Here is a 25,258-nt window from a genome sequence, read left to right as displayed (position 1 = left end):
GATGGTGCACCTCAAGTTTAGTCGTGCGCCATTTGCGTTCCAGCTTTCTACATAATAATTTCTGAGCTCTAGTTTCTTCTGTAAACCACGGGGTGCGCTTTTTTGAAGCCTTTTTTAACTTTAGCGGTGCTATGTTATCAATGGTTTCGCGCAGGGCGTCGTTAAAGTTGTTAGTGAGGTTATCAATAGAGCCCACATACTTTGGGAATGGTGCCATTACCGAGGGCAGTAGGTCAGCAAGAGTTGTCGTTGTGGCTGTAATAATGTTGCGGCTGCTATAGCAGTTATTATTATTATTAGTTTGACGAACATGCGTCTGAACCTCGAATTTTATAAGGTAATGATCGGACAATACCTTAGTATACGGGAGTATCGTAACTTTGGAAACGGTGATACCCCTGACAAGCTCTAGGTCTATCGTATTACCGTTGCGATGCGTGGGTTCATTTATTATTTGTGTGAGTCCACAGCTATCAATTACAGTCTGGAGCGCTACGCACGGTGGGTCCGATGGGGTATTCATATGGATATTAAAGTCCCCCATTATGATTATATTATCGGCGCGTGTCACTAGATCAGCAACGAACTCTGAGAATTCATTGATAAAGTCCGAATAGGGCCCTGGGGGGCGGTAGATAACAGCCAGGTGTAGAGGCAGCGGTGTGACAGACCTCATAGTAAGCACCTCAAACGATTTATATTTATTATTTATGTTAGGACTAAGGTTAAATATGGCAATATCGTGAAATGATCAAGTATGACACATAGAATGGACCTACAATCTCCGTTTAAGTAAGAAAATCTCATTTCAGTAGGCCTTTAATCCAATAACATATTGCTGTCTGCCAATGAGGGGGCATGATACTGAACAGCCCGCTCTGATTAGGCTGGTCCCCTCGACACTACTACTGTAATATTTATATTTTTAAACTAACTATTTAGTCATTTTTATGCTTGAAAAGGCTTAATTTAGGAACAACAAAAAATATATAACTATCTAAAGAAAATACATTTATGTTCGGGCTGTCAAAATTAAAGAGTGTGATTAATCACAAAAATATATTGCATTTTAATAAACACAGTTATATTAATCACGCCATGTGTTTTGACCAAGCAAGCTCTTTTACCATAACCGCTATACGGTCAGTGATCACATCAATCCATACGTCAGACTTTTGTGTGCTCGCTGGCAAATTTCACTCCAAAATACAGCCTGAAAGAACTTTAGATACAACTGTTACCATAATGTGTGCAAATAAATGACATGGATGACTTTCTGACAAAAAAAATTGCATTTAAGCAAATTATGAAAATGAGTAATTACCTGTAATTAATCAGGCAAAAAAAAGACTACAAAATGTAATTAATATGATTTTTTTCTTAAATCACTTGACAGCCCTAATATATATATATATATATATACATATATATATATATACATATATATATATATATATATATAACACACACACACACACATATATGGCTTCACGGTTGGAGAGGGGTTAGTGCGTCTGCCTCACAATACGAAGTTCCTGCAGTCCTGGGTTCAAATCCAGGCTCGAGATCTTTCTGTGTGGAGTTTGCATGTTCTCCCCGTGAATGCGTGGGTTCCCTCCGGGTACTCTGGCTTCCTCCCACTTCTAAAGACATGCACCTGGGGATAGGTTGATTGGCAATACTAAATTGGCCCTAGTGTGAGTGTGAATGTTGTCTGTCTATCTGTGTTGGCCCTGCGATAAGGTGGCGACTTGTCCAGGGTGTACCCTGCCTTTCGCCCGATTGTAGCTGAGATAGGCGCCAGAGCCCCCCGCGACCCCAAAAGGGAATAAGCGGTAGAAGATGGATATATATATATATATATTCCGGAGGAAAGTTCTGTGGTCAGATGAAACAAAAATGTAGCTTTTTGGCCACAATACCCAGCAATATGTTTGGAGGAGAAAAGGTGAAGCCTTTAATCCCAGGAACACCACACCTACCGTCAAGCATGGTGGTGGTAGTATTATGCTCTGGGCTTGTTCAACAGAACATTGACACCAAACACACATCAAAAGTGGTAAAAGAATGGCTAAATCAGGCTAGAATTAAGGTTTTAGACTGGTCTACCCAAAGTCCTAACTTAAATGTGTGGATAATGCTGAAGAAACATGTCCATGTCAGAAAACCAATACATTTAGCTGAACTGCACCAATTTGGGAAAGACGAGTGGTCAAAAATTCAACCAGAAGCTTGTGAATGGCTACCAAAAATGCCTATTGCAGTGAAACTTGCCAAGGGACATGTAACCAAATATTAACATTACTGTATGTATACTTTTGACCCAGCAGATTTGGTCACATTTTCAGTGGACCCATGATACATTTTAAAAGAACCAAACACCATGAATGTTTTTTGTATGTACTCCAAACACTCTATCACAAAAAATACCAATCACTCTATCACCCAAAAATAAAAGAGTTTTAGAAATTATTGGAAACTCAAGACAGTCATGACATTATGTTCTTTACAAGTGTATGTAAACTTTTGTCCACGACTGTGTGTGTGTGTGTGTGTGTGTGTGTGTGTGTGTGTGTGTGTGTGCGCATATATATAAATATATATATATATATTTATATATATTAGCATACACACACACACATATATATATATGTGTGTGTATGCCAATGTGTATATACATATATATATATGTATGTTAATATATATACTGTATATGTGAGTGTGTGTGTATATGTATATATATATATATATATATATATATATGTATATATATATATATGTGTGAATATATATATATATATATATATATATATATATATATATATATATATATATATGTGTGTCCCAAAGGATTGTTCAGTGAAACTGAATAGCTCAAAAAATGGCTCATTAAATACATATAGTATACCGTACACATAAATAAATGATAAATGGGTTGTACTTGTAGAGCGCTTTTCTACCTTCAAGGTACTCAAAGCGCTTTGACACTACTTCCACATTTACCCATTCACACACACATTCACACACTGATGGAGGGAAATGCCATGCAAGGCACCAACCAGCACCCATCAGGAGCAAGGGTGAAGTGTCTTGCTCAGGACACAACGGACGTGACGAGGTTGGTTCTAGGTGGGATTTGAACCAGTGACCCTTGGGTTGCGCACGGCCACTCTGCAATATTTTAAGCACAAGGACTGTAAGTGCAAAAAAATACATATGGTTACGATAATTTGAGAAATGCAGTCCAGAAATGCAAAGTTTACTGTCATGTCTTTACACAGTTTATTTTATTTTTTTAAACATACTGTGTCAGTGGAAAGTATACATGTTTCTTTCAATTTTATATGAAATTCAAATGTGCACATTCATCAGCATCATAAAATACAACACAAAATAATACAAAATAATTAATATATATACACTAACCATTTTACATGCATGCTCTTTGCAAGCTTGACTGTGAATATCTTTAAAAAAAACATGAACTAGAAACTGTGCTTTTATTACTAAAAGGTTCTGTCTTAAATACAAACATTTAAGCATACTGTGATTCTACAGTACTGTATTTCCCCAAACACCGAGGTGATCTTTGTTTACTTAACCACATGCACCATTAGAAGCAAGGCATTTATTTGAGATGAGGCCACCCTTCACATTTAAACAACTGATATTTGTTACAGATGTGCCTCAATTTCCGATGAAAAATGGCACCAAAATCTCGCTTTTTTTTTGTATACTGTCTCAGTTATTGTACCTAGCAGTCAGACTCCTCACACTAGTGCTTGGTGATATGGACAAAACCATATGCAATTTTATGTTCATATATATATGCTTCACAGTAGGTTTGGTGTTCTTGGGATGCAACTCAGTATTTTTCTTCCTCCAAACACGACGAGTTGAGTTTACACCAAAAAGTTCCATTTTGGTTTCATCTGACCACATGACATTCTCCCAATCCTCTGCTGTATCATCCATGTATCCATTTTGGTATAAACTCAACTCGTCGTGTTTGGAGGAAGAAGAATACGGAGTTGCATCCCAAGAACACCACACCTACTGTGAAGCATGGGGGTGGAAACATCATGCTTTGGGGCTGTTTTTCTGTTACAGGGACAGGACAATTCATCCATGTTAAGGAAAGAATGAATGGGGCCATGTATCGTGTGATTTTGAGCCAAAACCTCCTTCCATCAGTGAGAGCTTTGAATGGTTGACCAAATACGTATTTTCCACCATAATTTACAAATAACTTCTTTAAAATTCCTACAATGTGAATTCCTGGATTTTTTTTCCACATTCTGTCTCTCACTATTTAAGTGTACCCATGATGAAAATTACAGACCTCTGTCATCATTTTAAGTGGGAGAACTTGCACAATCGGTGGCTGACTAAATACTTTTTTGCCCCACTGTATATCACAATATATTTTTTTTTCTTAACATGTTCTTTATACACTCAAAATTAATGACATTTTGCTTGTCTTTTCTCCTTTTATTAAAAAACACTTTTTATTTTTTAAAACAAAGAGTAAGGAGTATTTATAGTGCCAGCCCTTCTTTTTGAAAGTGTATACTACTGTATGTCATGTCTACAAATATGAATTTAGAGATGGCATCTGTAATTTTGCTGCGTCTGCGATGACTGCTTGTCATAGACTCTGCTATTGGATGGATATTACTATGTAAGGCTTGTTCCGTGTGTTATTTTCTTCACTTCCGGGTTTCAAGGTAATGTTAGTACTTTGTCCCATTTTATTGACAGAAAAGAATGTACAGTGGGGAAAAAAAGTATTTAGTCAGCCACCGATTGTGCAAGTTCTCCCACTTAAAATGATGACAGAGGTCTGTAATTGTCATCATAGTTACACTTCAACTGTGATAGACAGAATGTGAAAAAAAAACTCCAGGAATTCACATTGTGGGAATTTTAAAGAATTAATTTTTAAATTATGGTGGAAAATAAGTATTTGGTCAACCATTCAACGCTCTCACTGATGGAAGGAGGTTTTGGCACAAAATCTCATGATACATTGCCCCATTCATTCTTTCCTTAACACGGATCAATCGTCCTGTCCCCTTAGCAGAAAAAAAAAGCCCCAAAGCATTATGTTTCCACCCCCATGCTTCACAGTAGGTATGGTGTTCTTGGGATGCCACTCAGTATTCTTCTTCTTCCAAACACGACGAGTTGAGTTTATACCAAAAAGTTCTATTTTGGTTTCATCTGACCACATGACATTCTCCCAATCATCTGCTGTATCATCCATGTTTCTATTTTGGTATAAACTCAACTCGTCGTGTCTTTAAAATTCCTACAATGTGAATTCCTAGATTTTTTTTTCACATTCTGTCTCTCACAGTTGAAGTGTACCAATGATGAAAATTACAGACCTCTGTCATCATTTTAAGTGGGAGAACTTGCACAATCGGTGGTTGACTAAATACTTTTTTGCCGCACTGTATGTGGGCCAATAACGCCTTTTTTGTTACATGTTTTGCAAATGATTGTTGTTCGGTTGGCGTTTGACTTTTTGAAAGCCTAACAAAAGCAGTTCCTCTTCGCTCTTTCTGGCACCAATTCCTCTTGGGTTTTGTTGGTTTAGCTTCCAATGGGCTGTCCGTGTGCATGGTGACTCCTGCCGGCTTTTGTTGTAAAGTTTTATCAAGCAATATTGGTTGCAGTCCAGATGTTCACATTACGATTATAAACAATAGAGAATTACTGTAATTTCCGGACTATTGACCGTAGGGATGTGAATCTAACAAAAACTCATGATTCGATTCAATTCCAATTCTTGGGTTGACTATTAGATTCTGAATCACTTCTTGATTCAACATGATTCCGAATTCAAATCGAATCTTCCAATATACTATTAGTTGGTGTAAAACCCTTTAAGATAAAATTTACAGACAGTTTATAAAAGCTTTTCTTGTCTGCTGACGTATGGCGTGTACGGCACATTGAGCACAGAGATGGCCTAAAAAACTGTTGGTTTTTTTAAATTGGTTCTTAAAAATGTGTACGTATATAAAAGTATACTTACTTTTTGAAACTGTATTCTTTAAAATTCTGAGTCTACTTAGAATCAGACTATATAAAAATCAGAAAAATCCTTTGAGAACCCCTAATAAAACTACTTGTTTTCTGCGCTTTAAACCCTTCGCTTTGTACTAATATCTCTGTTATGCATGTCCACCAGAGAGTATCCTAGCTCCCAGGAGAACTTTCATTCCTTTAGAACTGGCCTTTGAGAAAATATACTGTAACACAATGGTTGCTGAAATGTAAGGGGTGTACTGTTCGTGTATTTGAGTTATTGTAAGGGTGGGGCTCAGCATGTTTGTGTCTCCTGGATGCAGTTTAGTACTTGTTTGTGGTTCTTACCAATAAGCGAGCACACTGGAAGGCTTTGTACCCTCCTTACATTTCTGCACTGTCACGTGATAGGAGGAAGAAGCCCCTTTCCAAATAGATAAGCAGCACATGACGTGTGTTTGAGGCACTTTCAAAAGGTAAAAGCTGTATGTAAGTCTTTTTTTTCCCTGATTCCAGTCCATTTCTCTCCACATCTTGATAGAAGGATTGCATCTGTGATTGCACAGTTAAACATCAATGGGCAAAATGTCACATTGTCCAAGTCCTGGGATATTTACTGTGACGTGCAATAAAAGAGGCCAGCTGTGACTCACATTTTTGCTGCATCAGCACAGTGAGGAACATGATGAGGACACTTTCTTTTCACCTGAAAACTCAGCCAATTTCCAACATAATAAGTCCAAATGGATATCAGCAATACGGCATACATACTGTAACAAGGGAAATGAAAGCGCCGATATAACATGCAGTTGCTCAGCTTTCAATAATATAAAACAGTGGTTCTTAACCTTGTTGGAGGTACTGAACCCCACCAGTTTCATATACGCATTCACCGAACCCTTCTTTAGTGAAAACCAAAATGTTATTTTATTTTTTTTAATTCAAGACAAAGTTATCTTTTTGGTAATACTTTATTATGGGGAACATATTATAAGTAACAAATACTTAATTTAGAGTTATTTGGACACTAGGGGAACATATTCTAAGTAACAAAGACTTAATTTACAGTTATTTGGACGCTAGGGGAAATATTCTAAGTAAAAAAGACTCAATTTACAGTTATTTGGACACTAGGGGAACATAGTCTAAGTAATAAAGACTTAATATAGAATTATTTGGACACTAGGGGAACATATTCTAAGTAATAAAGACTTAATTTTAAGTTATTTGGCTATTGTTAGGGTCACGGTTACAGGGTTAGGGTTATAATAAGGCCATGCAGAATAAGACATTAATAAGTACTTAATAATGACTAGTTAAGATCCAACATGTTACTAATTTGCATGTTAATAAGCAACTAATTAATGTTAATGCTGAATATGTTCCCCATACTAAAGTGTTACCATGTTTTTTTTTTTACTAGTGCACAACCGTGCATGAACATCACCTTGTTCAAACAACAAAACCAACACAGTGCATAAACTCACAACAAATTACACACCTGCAAATCAGTCAGCTGTTGCCGGATCCGTAAAACGCAGATAGGGAGAAGTTTGTATTTACACAATGACTTGGGTGTGTTTGGACCTCCGCCGAACCCCTGAGGCCGACTCACCGAACCCCTAGGGTTCGATAGAACCCAGGTTAAGAACCACTGATATAAAGACATGTGAATATCGTCGAAGTCTGTTTTGACTCCACAATACCTCTGCTAGACAGGAAGTTGACACGTTTAGAGTGTCCGCACTGTAATTCAAACACCAGAGCGTCCATCGCACTGTTGGGCAAGAAGAGTCAGTGTAGGCAACTCGCAGTAAGCAGGTCCTTATTGTCCTTTGAAGGCCACAGCCTGCTGGGCTTTGCTCTCTTGTGCTCATTTTTGTAGGCGAGACTTTCTTTTTATGAACTACAGGCCAGGGCGCGGCGGGGGGCGAGTAGGGGGCAGGGCTCGGACTGGTGGGGGGCCTTGGGGTAGGGGTGGCAGACCCCCAGAAGGCGAGAGGAGTGGCGGAGGGCTTGGCGGCAGCTCGGGCGCGGCCAATATGTGCAAGGCGGTGGGGGGCAGAGTCTGTTTTGAAGGCGGGGTGTAATAGGGAGGTGTGACGGGAGGGGAAGGAGAGGGGTCAAAGGCTGCTGGAGGCAAGAAGGGGAGGGTAGCAGAGAACATGGGGGATGATGGAGGACTAGTGGGAATGGGCGGCAGGGTTCCCTGTGGGGCTGGTGGACTCCTGCAGGGAGGGGTGTAGATGGGAGATGAGTGCGGGTTGTAGTGTGGATAGTGAGGTGCAGACTTCATACGGATGAAGTTCATGCATCTGCCCTGAAATGACAAAGTGCACCAGATATTAGACAGCCTTTCATTTTATATACCGCTTGTCCTCATTTGGGTACCAGGTAAGCTGGAGTCTGTCCCAACTGATTTGGGGCAATAGTCTAAGCCAGTGGTTCTCAACCTTTTTTCAGTGATGCACCCCATATGAAAAATGTTTTAATTCAAGTACCCCCTAATCAGAGCAAAGCATTTTTGGTTGAAAAAAAGAGATAAAAAAGTAAAATACAGCACTATGTCATCAGTTTCTGATTTATTAAAAATGTATAACAGTGCAAAATATTGCTCATTTGTAGTGGTCTTTCTTGAACTATTTGGGAAAAAAGATATACAAATAACTAAAAACTTGTAGAAAAATAAACAAGTGATTCAATTATAAATAAAGATTTCTACACATAGAAGTAATCATCAACTTAAAGTGGATTGTAATAGAGATCCATCTGGATTCATGAACTTAATTCTAAACATTTCTTCACAAAAAAATAAATCTTTAACATCAATATTGATGGAACATGTCCACAAAAAATCTAGCTGTCAACACTGAATATTGCATTGTTGTATTTTTTTCAAAGTTTATGAACTCCCATTCATATTTTGTTGAAGTATTATTCAATAAATATATTTATAAAGGATTTTTGAATTGCTGTTACTTTTAGAATATTTAAAAAAAAATCTCACATACCCCTTGGCATACCTTCAAGCACCCCCAGGGGTACGCGTACCCCCATTTGAGAACCACTGGTCTAAGCCAGTGGTTCTAAAACTTTTTTTTTCCCCAAGTACCAGCTCGGAAAACACTTGCCTCTCCAAGTACCACCATAATCACCAACATTAAAATACAGTAGCATTGTAATCCTAAAGATTCATTAAAACAAGGCAGATGTTTTATTTAACAAGTATATTTAATATTTTTAGCCACTGTAACATTTTGAACAGTAACACTGTGTCTGGATATTTGATTAGATGTTTCTTTGGCGTACCACAAAATAAATCATGATTTCACTCAACAGAAGAGCAACAATGCAGAAATAACAGCCATTTTACAAATAATTATGTTAATGAATATCAATCAATCAATCAATTAATCATTATATAGCCCCATATCACAAGTGTCTCAAAGGGCCGCACAAGCCACAACGACATCCGCGGATCAGCGGCCACATAAGGGCAAGGAAAAACTCACAACCCAGTGGGACGTCAATGAGAATGACTAAGAGAATCCTTGGAGAGGACCGCAGATGTGCAAAAATCTATGTGCAAGTTAACACCAGGAAAAGATGCGAGATGTCGCTCGTTGTTTTTGATAAAGATGAATTGACTAACAAGACGAGAAAAAAGAACTTGAAAAAATCTCAACAATTTACATTGTACAGTAAGAGGCAACAATTTAAAAAATAGAGCAAAACGATATAGAAAAAATAATGTCGATACCAATTGTTTTTAAATCTATGTATAAATGTGTATGTATGTATGAAATTATATGTATATTTTTATTGTAAATTATATAGTATGAGAATGTGAGTGTAAATGTTGTCTATTTGTATTGGCCCTGCCATGAGGTGGCGACTTGTCCAGGGTTCCATAACTCAGATAGGCTCCAGTACCCCCAGTGAGAAAATGGATGGATGGATGATCCATAGAAGATTATGCAAATCATATACAGGCCTTGTGTTGACCAGGCCCCCACCACCAGGGGGAATGTTGGCAATCCAGCGGAAACTCTGATTCCCACCCAAAAAAAAGCTAAAGTCGGCAGTACGGTAACATTCCGCGTACCTAAAAAATGACCAAGACATACGGTAATAACCAAGTTCAATTATGTTGTGGCGAGTTAATTCATGAAGAATTGAGTTACATTTAAACTTGTCACTTACAATTAATAGCGTAGCATTGATAAACAAACAGCAACAAGCGCTTTATTTAAAGATCGCTTCTTCCTGTGTTGAATAAACTATAGGCATTTTAAGTTAATATAGCGAGTATAAAAAACAATATAACTTCTAATTATATGCAATTCCAGTTATTAATACCGCATTTGAGTTATCGATAAAGTTTAATCTTAGTCTTAAAGGCCTACTGAAACCCACTACTACCCACCACACAGTCTGATAGTTTATATATCAATGATGAAATATTAACATTGCAACACATGCCAATATGGCCGGTTTAGTTTACTAAATTGCAATTTTAAATTTCCCGGGAGTTATTTCTTGAAAACGTCGCGTAATGATGACGTGTACGCTTGACGTCACGGACTGTTAGGAACATGAGCGCTGCACACACACACAGCTAAAAGTCGTCTGCTTTAACGGCATGATTACACAGTATTTTGGAGATCTGTGTTGCTGAATTTTTTGCAATTTGTTCAATTATTATTGGCGAAGTCAAAGTAGAAAGATGGAGTTGGGAAGCTTTAGCCACACACACACACACGGTGATTCCTTGTTTAAAATTTACGGAGGTGAAACTTTATTATGGATCACAGCGGACATGGATCCCAACCGAATGTCAACCAGCAGGTTTTGGTGAGAAAATTGTGGTTAAAAAGTTGCTTCTTACCGGATATCAGCTGAGCTTGTGCCACCCATACAGCTGCCGTCGACTTCCCTGAGACTATCAGGTACTGTTAAACTCACTAAAACACTAGCAACACAATAGAAAGATAAGGGATATTTCCAGAATTATCCTAGTAAATGTCTCTAAAAACATCTGAATCCGTCTCACTGCAATCGCGTTTTTTTTTTTTTTCTAGTCCGTCGCTATCAATATCCTCAAACACAAATCTTTCATCCTCGCTCAAATAAATGGGGAAATTGTCATTTTCTCGGTCCGAATAGCTGTTTTTGTTGGAGACTCCCATTAAAATCAATGTAAATATGTGAGGAGCCATCAACATGTGACGTCATCGTCTGCGACTTCCGGTAGAGGCAGGACTTTTCTCTTAGCACCGAAAGTTGCGAACTTTATCGTGGATGTTCTCTACTAAATACTTTCAGCAAAAATATGGCAATATCGCGAAATGATCAAGTATGACACATAGAATGGACCTGCTATCCCCGTTTGAATAAGAAAATCTCATTTCAGTAGGCCTTTAATACATACTTGCCAACCCTCCCGAAATTCAGCGCCTCTCCCGAAAACCTCCCGGGACAAATTTTCTCCCGAAATTCAGGCGGAGCTGGAGGCCACGGCCCCTCCATGCGGACCCGAGTGACGTGTCGACAGCCTGTTTTCACGTCCGCTTTCCCACAATATAAACAGAGTGCCTGCCCAATGACGTTATAACTGTAGAATGATCGAGGGCGAGTTCTTGGTTTCTTATGTGGGTTTATTGTTAGGCAGTTTCATTAACGTCCTCCCAGCGCGGCAACAACACACAACAACAGCAGTCACGTTTTCGTCTACCGTAAAGCAGGTCGTCTGCCGTAAACAGCAATGTTGTGACACTCTTAAACAGGACAATACTGCCATCTACTGTGCATGCATATGTGACCATTACATCTACGGCTTTTAGAACAGTGGTTCTCAACCTTTTTTCAGAGATGTACCCTCTGCGAACATTTTTTTAATTCAAGTACCCCCTAATTAGAGCAAAGCATTTTTGATCTGAAAAGAAAAAGATAAAGAAGTAAAATACAGCACTATGTCATCAGTTTCTGATTTATTAAATTGTAAAACAGTACAAAATATTGGTCATTTGTAGTGGTCTTTCTTGAACTATTTGGAAAAAAAGATATAAAAATAACAAAAAACTTGTTGAAAAATAAACAAGTGATTCAATTATAAAGATTTCTACACATACTGCGATTTGGTGGCGACTTGTTCAGGGTGTACACCGCCTTCTGCCCGATCGTAGCTGAGATAGGCACCAGCGCCCCCCGTGACCCCAAAGGGAATAAGCGGTATGAAATGGATGGATGGATAGCCGTAAATATACTCCTCCCCTCTTAACCACGCCCCCAACAACGCCCCTTGCCCAACCACCGACCACGCCTCCCACCTCCCACCTCCCGAAATCAGAGGTCAAAAGGTTGGCAAGTATGCTTAATATAATAATACAATTATAAATGTATTTATTTATTATGATAATACTTTTTGTTTATATTTATTATATTTTAAGAATCCCTAAAGGAATGTTTGTGATTGTATACATCTTTTTTTTTAATTAATCAATGCATATTGATAGTCATTATTAATCAGAATTTAATCTTACAGTCAAAATCTGTAATTGTTGCATCCCTATATTGTAAAGTGCTTTGTCATTGTTTAGCTGATGCTTTCTTTCTTAAGACAACATATATCTTGTGTGGGCTATTGTGTGTCTACTACAACCACATACCTAGAAATTATGAAGCAAATGTCCTGTATCTCTTGGGATACCTTTGTCAAGGACGTGTTTTTAAAATTTTAATATAGGCGTTTTGTTAGTTTGGAGCTCCCTGTCAACACAGCCTGGATTATTTCAATGATTTGTGTATATTCCTCCAAGGGCGTCCACACTGTAATGTGAAAATCATATCTCAGTCACATCCAGTTAGAATGGATTTGACATGTGTGATTAAGTGTATGCATGGTCAGCAGATGTAATGTCAATCAAGTACTGTATGAAACGGACCTGATCCAGTAATGTCAATTCAACATGGAACGTCTTATTTGTCCCATGTTGAGGCCTTGTAGAGGTCTGTGCTCCCCGAATGCTCTTGACTTCATACATTGCAATAACAGCAAATGTGTTCCCCTAACAACACGACCCAACTTACGAGTTAGGCAAACAAATAAAGTGTGACTAGCAAAGTGAAAACAAATGAGCACGCTATTTGTTCTCTCCACTACAGTAAGTATGGACCCTAAGTTTTACATGTTTATTACAAAACCTAAAACCAGTGAAGTTGGCACTTTGTGTACAAACCCTGTTTCCATATGAGTTGGAAAATTGTGCTTGATGTAAATATAAACGGAATACAATGATTTGCAAATTTTTTTCAACCCATATTCAGTTGAATATTCTACAAAGACAACATATTTCATGTTCAATCTGATAAACTTTTTTTTTGTGCAAATAATCATTAACTTTAGAATTTGATGGCAGCAACACGTGACAAAGAAGTTGGGAAAGGTGGCAATAAATACTGATAAAGTTGAGGAATGCTCATCAAACACTTATTTGGAACATCCCACAAGTGTACAAGCTAATTAAGAACAGGTGAGTGTCATGATTGGGTATAAAACAGCTTCCCAAAGGATGGAGCGAGGTCCACCCCTTTGTCAATAACTGCATGAGCAAATAGTCAAACAGTTTAAGAACAACATTTCTCAAAGTGCAATTGCAAGAAATTTAGGGATTTCAACATCTACGGTTGCAAGAAATTTAGGGATTTCAACATCTACGGTGCATAATATCATCACAACGTTCAGAGAATCTGGAGAAATCACTCCACGTAAGCGGCATGGCCGGAAACCAACATTGAATGACCGTGACCTTAGATCCCTCAGATGGCACTATATCAAAAACCAACATCAATCTCTAAAGGATCTCAGGAACACTTCAGAAAACCACTGTCACTAAATACAATTCGTCGCTACATCTGTAAGTGTAAGTTATAGCTCTTCTATGCAAAGCGAAAGCCATTTATCAACAACATCCAGAAATGCCCGGGCCCGAGATCATCTAAGATGGACTGATGCAAAGTGGAAAAGTGTTCTGTGGTCTGACGAGTCCACATTTCAAATTGTTTTTGGAAATATTCGACATGTCATCCGGACAAAAGGGGAAGCGAACAATCCAGACTGTTATCGACGCAAAGTTCAAAAGCCAGCATCTGTGATGGTATGGGGGTGGATTAGTGCCCAAGGCATGGGTAACTTACACATCTGTGAAAGCACCATTAATGCTGAATTGTACATACAGGTTTTGGAACAACATATGCTGCCATTTAAGCGCCGTCTTTTTCATGGACGCCCCTGCTTATTTCAGCAAGACAATGCCAAGCCACATTCAGCACGTGCTACAACAGCATGGCTTCGTAAAAAAAGTACGGGCACTTTCCTGGCCCCCCTGCAGTCCAGACCTGTCTCCCATTGAAAATGTGTGGCGCATTATGAAGCGTAAAATACAACAGCGGAGACTGTTGAACTGTTGAACGACTGAAGCTCTACATAAAACAAGAATGGGAAAGAATTACACTTTCAAAGCTTCAACAATTAGTTTCCTCAATTCCCAAAGGTTTATTGAGTGTTGTTAGAAGAAAAGTTGATGTAACAGTGGTGAACATGCTCTTTCCCAACTACTTTGTTGCAGCCATGAAAATCTAAGTTACTTATTATTTGCAACAAAAAAAAAAGTTTATGACTTTGAACATCAAATATCTTGTCTTTGTAGTGCATTCAACTGAATATGGGTTGAAAAGGATTAGCAAATCATTGTATTCCATTTATATTTACATCTAACACAATTTCCCAACTCATATGGAAACAGGGTTTGTAATTAGGAAATATAAACAGAATACAAAGATTTGCATATCTTTTTCAACTTATATTCAATTGAATGGACTGCAAAGACAAGATATTTAATGTTCGAACTGAGAAACTTTATTTTTTTTTTTTTGCAAATAGTCATTAACTTAGAATTTAATGGCAGCAACACATTGCAAAAAAGCTGACACAGGGGCATTTTTACCACTGTGTAACATGGCATTTCCTTTTAACAAAACTCAGTAAATGTTTGAGAACTGAGGAGACCAAATTTTGAAGCTTTTCGGGTGGGAATTCTTTCCCATTCTTGCTTGATGTACAGATTAAGTTGTTCAACAGTCCCGGGTCTTTGTTGTCGTATTTTAGGCTTCATATTGCGTCACACATTCTAAATGGGAGACAGGTCCGGACTACAGGCAGGCCAGTCTAGTACCCACACTCTTTTACTATGAAACCATGCTGTTGTAACACGTGGCTTGTCATTGTCTTGCTGAAATAAGCATGATAACGTTGCTTGGATGGCAACATTTGTTGCTCCAAAATCTGCATGTACCTTTCAGCATTAATGGTGCCTTCACAGATGTGTAAGTTACCCATGCCTTGGGCACTAATGCACCCCCATACCATCACAGATGCTGGCTTTTGAACTGTGCGTCTATAACAATCCAAATGGTTATTTTCCTCTTTGGTCCGGAGGACACGACGTCCACACTTTCCAAAAACAATTTGAAATGTGGACTCGTCAAACCACAGAACAGTTTTCCACTTTGCGTTAGTCCATCTTAGATGAGCTCGGCCCCAGCGGCGGCATTTCTGGGTGCTGTTGATAAATGGCTTTCGCTTTGCATAGTAGAATTTTAACTGGCACTCACAGATGTAGCGACGAACTGTAATTACTGACAGCTGTTTTCTGAAGTGTTCCTGAGCTCATCCTTTACACACTGATTTAACTTTTTGATGTAGTACCGCCTGAGGGATCGAAGGTCCGTAATATCATGGCTTACGTGCAGTGAATTTTCTAGATTCTCTGAACCTTTTGATGATATTACTGACCGTAGATGGTGAAATCCCAAAATTCCTTGCAATAGCTCGTTGAGCAATGTTATTCTTAAACTGTTCGACAATTTGCTCACCCATTTGTTTACCAAGTGGTGACACTCGCCCCATCCTTGTTTGTGAGTGAATGAGCATTTCATGGAAGCTGCTTTTATACCCAATCATGGCACCCACCTGTTCAAAATTAGCCTGTTTGCCTGTGGGATGTTCCAAATAAGTGTTTGATGGGCATTCCTAAACTTTCTCAGTCTTTTTTGCCACTTGTGTCAGCTTTTTTTAAACATGTTGCAGGCATCAAATTGCAAATGAGCTAATATTTGCAAAAATAACAAAATGTTCCAGTTCGAACGTTAAGTATCTTGTCTTTGTAGTCTATTCAATTGAATACAGGTTGAAAAGGATTTGCAAATCATTGTATTTTGTTTTTATTTACGATTTACACAACGTGCCAACTTCTCTGGTTTTGGGGTTTGCACATACAAACACAAAATGTATTTTGTTACCTTAAAATTAACAACCTCACTTGGTAATAATGAGACCCAGCATTGAACTTCACAAGTGCATATTGTTTTTATTGTGCTGTAGCTACAGCCGAAAAGTAATAATATCTTTTGAGATGTACTTTGTTGTTTTTAGACCCACTATGTTGTGCTTTAGTGAGTCCCGTATCTCCTAATACAACTTAGAAAAACACAGTTGATCCGAATGGGCACTGTGGTACAGTAGACGACAAGTTACAGGAACTTGACATTGACTTTGTCAGTCCCTCAGCTGTATTCATTCAGAGGAAGTTATAAAAACAAGGCTTTTACAAGAGATTCCTAATTGCAAGCAGATCAGATTGTTTATTGCAAAACCCTAAGGAAGCTTTTTCCACTATCCTGATGCAGACTCATGCCAACAGTATGCTGGCCTTTGTTCTTATTTGCAGTGCTAATTTTGACAGCAGTTCTCAATTTTGTTTTAGTCATAGTCTTTTGACAAAAAAATATTTTACTTTTAGTCAATGTTAGTCATTCAAATTGATTTAGAAGGCACCTATAATGCAAAACCAACTTTTCTCACCTATTGGTACCTGTTTTTGTGTATTTGGGATCTGTATAAGTCCCAAATATCTTAAATAAAACCAATGGAGGCATGGATGAGATATGAAAAAAAATAAAATAAACAAAATCTTGCCTTACTTCATTCTTCTTTCAAAGAAGTCAATTTGTAAGGTATTATTAATAGGTGATTTCAACGAATATATCCATATATTGTATACATTTACCCAAAGAGCTGTGCGCCAGTCTTCTATTGTAGTCTTACACTGTAGTCAATAAGATCCTTCTTTTTTTCATACATGCTCTTGCATTGTCCGCCATTGGCATTTCTAAAACAAAGTAGCATGTAGATCTAACTAATATCCATCAGTAGACTCGATATGGACAATAAAAACTACGATGACGCAGTTAAAGTGATGGGACGTAAATAAGACCGCCCACATAACGGCGTATCTTGAAAAAACGGTCAAATAGTCTGTAAAATATAATCCATGCAAAATTCGGACCAGAGAACCACCATTACATTAAAAGTAGAGCACAAAAAAGGGTTTTAAATGTAGAAAAATAATTATAATATGACTCCTTTAACACAGGGATTTACGTTTATTGATAATTGGCCCTCTTTCTGGGGCAAACCTGGCTTGCTGAGGAGAGACGGCCTTCACCCTAACCAGGAAGGCGCTATCCTCTTGTCTCGGAACATAGACTTCGCATTGAGCCACATTTGACTAACTGCACTAGAGCATGCCCGGTCACAGGCAATTACAGAGCCTGCTAGCCTGGGTATGGAGTCAGTTAAGTTAGAACTAGCCAGCGCCAGGCTGGATGATCCCTGTACACATAGCAATTTTCGTAGAATAATACACAACTCACAAAATGTTTTTTCTACTGTGTCTATGACTACGTCAGAGTTAGACATGCGTTCTACTGAGGTGGCAAACTATGATGCGTTCAGTTTATCGCAGCGCCAAGTAGACAATCTGAAAATTCCCGTCATATCAATTCCTAGATATGGTCGTAATTGTTTTAAGTACACTGCGCATAATAAACGCAACATTATTAATATTGCTACTACGGATAATTTTATCAACAACTCCTTAAAACAGCCCACTACCTATAATATGGGCTTTCTAAACATCAGATCTTTGTCTCCCAAAACGTTATTAGTCAATGAGGTCATTAGAGACAACAACCTTAACGTCATCGGTCTTAGCGAAACCTGGCTTAAACCAGACGACTTTTTTGCGATAAATGAGGCATCGCCTCCTAACTATACGAATGCGCATATTGCCCGTCACCTCAAAAGGGGAGGGGGTGTCGCACTAATATACAATGAAAACTTTAACTTTAGTCCTAACTTAAATAATAAATATAAATCGTTTGAGGTGCTTTCTATGAAGTCTGCCACACCTCTGCCTGTGTGCCTGGCCGTTATCTACCGCCCCCGAGGGCCCTATTCGGACTTTATTAGTGAATTCTCAGAGTTTGTTGCTGATCTAGTGACGCACGCCGATAATATAATTATAATGGGGGACTGTAATATCCATATGAATACCCCATTGGACCCACCGTGCGTGGCGCTCCAGACTATAATTGATAGCTGTGGTCTTACACAAATAATAAATGAACCGACGCATCGCAGCGGTAATACGATAGACCTAGTGCTTGTCAGAGGTATCAACGTTTCCAAAGTTATGATACTCCCGTATACTAAAGTAATGTCCGATCATTACCTTATAAAATTCGAAGTTCAGACTCATGTTCGGCAAGCTAATAATAATAATAACTGCTATAGCAGCCGCAACATTAATGCTGCCACAACGACGACTCTTGCGGACCTACTGCCCTCGGTAATGGCACCGTTCCCAAAGTATGTGGGCTCTATTGATAACCTCACTAACAACTTTAACAACGCCCTGCGCGAAACCATTCATAGTATAGCACCGCTGAAGTTAAAAAAGGCTCCAAAAAGGCGTACGCCATGGTTTACTGAAGAAACTAGAGCTCAGAAATTATTATGTAGAAAGCTGGAACGCAAATGGCGCACGACTAAACTTGAGGTGCACCATCAAGCATGGAGTGATAGTTTAATAACTTATAAACGCATGCTTACCTTAGCTAAAACTAATTATTACTCAAATCTCATCCGCATTAATAAAAACGATCCAAAATTTTTGTTTAGTACAGTAGCATCGCTAACCCAACAAGGGACTCCTTCCAGTAGCTCCACCCATTCGGCAGATGACTTTATGAAGTTCTTTAATAAGAAAATTGAACTTATTAGAAAGGAGATTAAAGACAATGCGTCTCAGCTACAACTGGGTTATAGTAACACAGATACGATTGTATACACGGCGGATACTGCAAATATCCAAAATAGTTTCTCTCGTTTTGATGAAATAACATTAGAAGGATTGTTACAACGTGTAAATGGAATAAAACAAACAACATGTTTACTTGACCCACTTCCCGGGAAACTTATCAAGGAGCTTTTTGTATTATTAGGTCCATCAGTGCTAAATATTATAAACTTATCACTTTCCTCGGGCACTGTTCCCGTTGCATTCAAAAAAGCGGTTATTCATCCTCTCCTTAAAAGACCTAACCTCGATCCTGACCTCATGGTAAACTACCGACCGTTGTCTCACCTTCCCTTTATTTCGAAAATCCTCGAAAAAATTGTTGCAGAGCAGCTAAATGAGCACTTAGCGTTTAACAATCTATGTGAAACCTTTCAATCCGGTTTCAGGGCAAATCACTCGACTGAGACAGCCCTCGCAAAATTGACTAATGATCTATTGCTAACGATGGACTCTGATGCGTCATCTATGTTGCTGCTCCTCGATCTTAGCGCTGCTTTCGATACCGTCGATCATAATATTTTATTAGAGCGTATCAAAATACGAATTGGTATGTCAGACTCAGCACTGTCATGGTTTAACTCTTATCTTACTGATAGGATGCAGTGCGTCTCCTATAACAGTGTGACCTCGGACTATGTTAAGGTAACGTGTGGAGTTCCCCAGGGTTCGGTCCTTGGCCCTGTACTCTTCAGCATCTACATGCTGCCGCTGGGTGACGTCATACGCAAATACGGTATTAGCTTTCACTGTTATGCTGATGACACCCAACTCTACATGCCCCTAGAGCTGACCAACACGCCGGACTGTAGTCAGTTGGAAGCGTGTCTTAATGAAATTAAACAATGGATGTCCGCTAACTTTTTGCAACTTAATGCCAAAAAAACGGAAATGCTGATTATCGGTCCTGCTAGACACCGACCTCTATTTAATAATACAACTTTAACATTTGACAACCAAATAATAAAACAAGGTGACTCTGTAAAAAATCTGGGTATTATCTTCGACCCAACTCTCTCCTTTGAGTCACACATTAAAAGCGTTACTAAAACGGCCTTCTTTCATCTCCGTAATATCGCTAAAATTCGCTCCATTTTGTCCACTAAAGACGCCGAGATCATTATCCATGCGTTTGTTACGTCTCGTCTCGATTACTGTAACGTATTATTTTCGGGTCTCCCCATGTCTAGCATTAAAAGATTACAGTTGGTACAAAATGCGGCTGCTAGACTTTTGACAAGAACAAGAAAGTTTGATCATATTACGCCTGTACTGGCTCACCTGCACTGGCTTCCTGTGCACTTAAGATGTGACTTTAAGGTTTTACTACTTACGTATAAAATACTACACGGTCTAGCTCCAGCCTATCTTGCCGATTGTATTGTACCGTATGTCCCGGCAAGAAATCTGCGTTCAAAAGACTCCGGCTTATTAGTGATTCCTAGAGCTCAAAAAAAGTCTGCGGGCTATAGAGCGTTTTCCGTTCGGGCTCCAGTACTCTGGAATGCCCTCCCGGTAACAGTTCGAGATGCTACCTCAGTAGAAGCATTTAAGTCTCACCTTAAAACTCATCTGTATACTCTAGCCTTTAAATAGACCTCCTTTTTAGACCAGTTGATCTGCCGCTTCTTTTCTTTCTCCTATGTCCCCCCCTCCCTTGTGGAGGGGGTCCGGTCCAATAACCATGGATGAAGTACTGGCTGTCCAGAGTCGAGACCCAGGATGGACCGCTCGTCGGGACCCAGGATGGACCGCTCGCCTGTATCGGTTGGGGACATCTCTACGCTGCTGATCCGCTTGAGATGGTTTCCTGTGGACGGGACTCTCGCTGCTGTCTTGGAGCCACTATGGATTGAACTTTCACAGTATCATGTTAGACCCGCTCAACATCCATTGCTTTCGGTCCCCCAGAGGGGGGGGGTTGCCCACATCTGAGGTCCTCTCCAAGGTTTCTCATAGTCAGCATTGTCACTGGCGTCCCACTTGATGTGAATTCTCCCTGCCCACTGGGTGTGAGTTTTCCTTGCCCTTTTGTGGGTTCTTCCGAGGATGTTGTAGTCGTAATGATTTGTGCAGTCCTTTGAGACATTTGTGATTTGGGGCTATATAAATAAACATTGATTGATTGATTGACAAAATTAGGTCAGGAATGATGCAGATGGTATATGTTTGCTCCACATGTCAATGTCAATAAATAATTTCAGGCATTTGTATTTTTTGTATTTCGGCTTCATGAAGTTTTATTTTAGTTTTCTTTGAAACAGTCATCTTCCTATCATTTAAATAAAGTTATCATCTTTAACATTAGTGACATAAATGTAATCATGGTTTTCTACAGAGTCACATAGAGTTGCCATATAAAAATGCTGAAGATATAGTGTATTGGGATTGTTTCACGTTTTTTTCCACCATGTGGTCTGTTAACATCTGAGCACCTCTGCAACTGTGACGCCAATATTATGTCAGAGCAACTACCACTTTTCAAACCATGTGTAATTTTAATCACCTAAATAGTACAGCCAGCAAAGGTGTACAAACTTAGCATTACGTCTGCAATGACTGGCAATCAAAAGTTGTGGAACTTTCAGGTCAAAAGTCCCTGAGGTGCTACAATTTGAAATTCATCCAAAAAATTTGATATCTGGTCCTGTATAGGCTCTAAGGACACAACATAATTGAAATGCCATTTCTGCACAATAGTAGACATTTATCAAAAGGTTTATGATAGCTGTTTGACCACGGATCAGATCATTTCCATTTTCATAGGAAATGTTCAGTTTTTTATAATTTCCTATGAGAAAAAATCCAACTCTGAACCAATTTAAGGTCAACTCTGACTTTCCACTACTACTACACAACTACATTTAAAAATTATTGACAAAAATGATTTGTCGTTTTCTGTAGTGTGTGCTGGGGGAGGCTCGGGCCCTGCCTGCTCACGGCGGAATGGGCTCGCCATAGGATAAGTGTCAAATAAGCTCTCATACACTCAGTTATAGGAAAAAAAAAACCATAATATTCAACTTTTAAAAATTTTCGACTCAATCGGTTTGTCCAGGGTGTACTCCGCCTTCTGTCCAATTGTAGCTGAGCTTGGCACCAAAGGGAATAAGCGGTAGAAAAATGGATGGATGGCATCTGTTTGCCTGCATTTTTTCTGTTCTCTCCTCCTTCATTTAGTAGAACTATAGAACAATCAATATTACTATTACTGTTATGAAACCGCATGACTGCCGTTTTGTTACCCCAGTGATGCGAGAACCAGGAGAGGTGAGAGCAGTTAAGATGACTTTAATACTCATCAAAAACAGAAAATAAAGCAGTCTAGCAAAAATGTTCCAAACATAGGTTTATCATCGAGCACCGAGGAGTGCTCGAGTGAAAACATAAATGGACCTAAGTTGATTGGTAGCAGGTGTGGACCGGCTGCCAATCAACGGCAAGTGAGGAGAAACAGTGCTCCACGGAACAAACAGGAAATATAACAAAATAAAAGCACTGACGGGAAGTAAATACAAAACCCAGGAAACAAACAGAAATGAAGTGACAGATCATCACATGACCCCCCCCCCCTCAAGGAACAAATTCCAGATGTTCCCTTGAGAAAAAAAAAAATGTCCAAAAGTTAAGGGAGGGCGGAGGGAGGACTTGGCGGAGGGTCGCCAAACCAAGTGTCACCGCAGCCAGCGAGGGAGAGTCAGGTAGCGGTGACGCGTTAAAAGCCGCCGCCACTGGCGAGGCGGGCGACCACGGAACGGCCACATAAGAGGCAGACGAGGATGAGGTCAAGGAGGTCGCGCAGCTGGCGTCGTCGGCGGATCCGCTGCCGACGATGAAGATGGCGGCACCGTGCAGAGTCCAACCGGTGACGCGGAAGATATCTGCGCCGTGGGAAGAGACGATGACGGGGATGACAGCGGCGTGTGCTTGGCTGCACCGCTGCCGGTAGTAGCTCCCCCTCCACTAGGCGGACGCCAGACGCTGTCCATCACAGTGCGCTCCACTGGAGCCATCGCCGGACTGGCAGGACGAGTGGGTGCTGGCAGGAAGAGCAGCCGTGGTGCAGCTGCTGGAATCTTCCTAAGAGCAGGGACAGGTGCTGGGGGTCCAGCCGGTGTTGGGCCTTGTGGCGCCGCAACCGGCGTAAGACGAGGGGTTGTGACCGGCGTGCGACGCGGTGTGGGAACCGGTGGTCGACGCGCCAGCAAAGGCGTTTGCCGCGGAGCCGGGAAGGAAAGCACAGCAGGCGACGGAGAAGATAGCGGCGGTGGCCGCGCCGGTCGGAGATCCGGAGCCGGCGGCCGAGCCGGGAGGAGGGAAGGCGGCGGTGGTCGCGCCGGTCGGAGAGCCGGAACCGGCGGCCGAGCCGGGAGGAAGGAAGGCGGCGGTGGCCTTGCCGGTCGGAAAGCCGGAACCGGCGGTCGAGGCAGAAGGAGAAGGTCCGAGCCTGATGTGGGCTGGGACCGCACAAACCTGGCTTTCAAGGTCTCCAAGAAATGTGCGGTCCAGAACGTCGGCTGTGGATCGCCGACAGGGGTTCTCACGGGGTAACCATATTCTGGCTTGATGATACTGTTATGAAACAGCATGACTGCCGTTTTGTTACCCCAGTGATGCGAGAACCAGGAGAGGTAAGAGCAGGTAAGATGACTTAAATACTCATCAAAAACAGAAAATAGAGCTGTCTAGCAAAAATGTTCCAAACATAGGTTTACCATTGAGCACTGAGGAGTGCTCGAGTGAAAACATAAATAGACCTATGTTGATTGGCAGCTGGTGTGGACCGGCTGCCAATCAATGGCAAGTGAGGAGAAACAGTGCTCCGCGGAACAAACTGGAAATATAACAAAATAAGAGCACTGACGGGAAGTAATGTAAATACAAAACCCAGGAAACAAACAGAAATGAAATGACAGATTGTACCAATTATCATTTATCACAAATGTTCTTTCTACTTTTCTTCTATCGTAGCTTTTAATATTTTTGTCAGTATACACATTCATTGTCACACCTGAAAGTGCACGATTCTTCCTTCCTTGTCTTTTGTTCTACGTATTATGTTTCAGGATTCCCCTCCCTTCTTTAAATATGTACTCCATTGAAATAAATTTACCCAACTATTTGTGTTATTCTATTTGACTATTTTTAGCTTGAAATAAAATTACTTAAAAACAAAAAACTCAGTATATCCTGTTACAGATAAAATTGCATTACTTTATAATAATGTTTAAATAGTTAGTCACTTTTTCAAGCCCTAAAATATAGGGGTGTAACGGTACACAAACATTTTGGTTTGGTACGTACCTCGGTCACGATTCGGTTCATTTTCAGTACAGTAAGAAAACAACAAAATATACATTTTTAGTTATTTATTTACCAAATTTGCAAAATCTTTCAAAAAAAAATTGTTTTCTTAGTGGAATATTTGATGTGAAATAATAGGAACCTTGAATAGGTCAATAATTCATAACAACATTGATTTTGATTCAATATTATGTTTTGAGCAATGACAGTTTGAAAGAAAAAAAACAGCTTTGTTTTATTAGTGAACATTGCAACTTTTTCTAAATTACATTGAACTTTTAGGCTTTTTTATTTCACTTTTGTTATGTTTTTGTTGATTCTAATAGTATTTTTAGAATGTGCCGTGGGCCTTTAAAACATTAGCTGTGGGCCGCAAATGGCCTCCGGGGCACACTTTTGACACCCCTGCTATGGATAATAAAAAATAAAATCTGATAAATCTATGGATAAAAAGCAGAGCCTGGCGACGCATGCACGTTTATCATAACTCTCTCGCTCTCTCTGTCTCTGCCCCTCCCTCACGAATGCTGCTGCGTGCACAATTTGTTTTGTTTTTAACCCCATCTTAACCCCGAACGTACATTAAAAATACACACAACCCTAACTTAAAATGCCGGACATTTGAGGCATTTAAGAAACTCCACCCGGACAGCCCCGCA

The 25,258-nt window shown here is 39.8% G+C and overlaps 1 protein-coding gene across 2 annotated transcripts in view; it reads right to left on the bottom strand.

Annotated features, from left to right (window-relative positions):
- Window positions 1-3,258: 3,258 nt before the first annotated feature.
- The window catches only part of antxr1a (ANTXR cell adhesion molecule 1a), a 61,761-nt gene continuing 39,761 nt past the window's right edge, over window positions 3,259-25,258 (bottom strand). Inside the window, exon 18 of one of the 2 annotated variants that reach the window (XM_061906672.1) lies at window positions 3,259-8,356. In XM_061906672.1, coding sequence (XP_061762656.1) covers window positions 7,943-8,356 — 414 coding nt within the window. In that variant the 3' untranslated portion in view covers window positions 3,259-7,942. Of the gene's footprint in view, window positions 8,357-21,572; window positions 23,887-25,258 lie in introns of those variants that run through there. The other variant, XM_061906673.1, reaches the window with a different exon arrangement.

The sequence above is a fragment of the Nerophis ophidion genome, linkage group LG07, assembly GCF_033978795.1.
Source record: "Nerophis ophidion isolate RoL-2023_Sa linkage group LG07, RoL_Noph_v1.0, whole genome shotgun sequence".
In the NCBI taxonomy this organism is placed as follows: Eukaryota; Metazoa; Chordata; class Actinopteri; order Syngnathiformes; family Syngnathidae; genus Nerophis; species Nerophis ophidion.
This window is presented reverse-complemented; position numbering and strand designations above follow the sequence as displayed.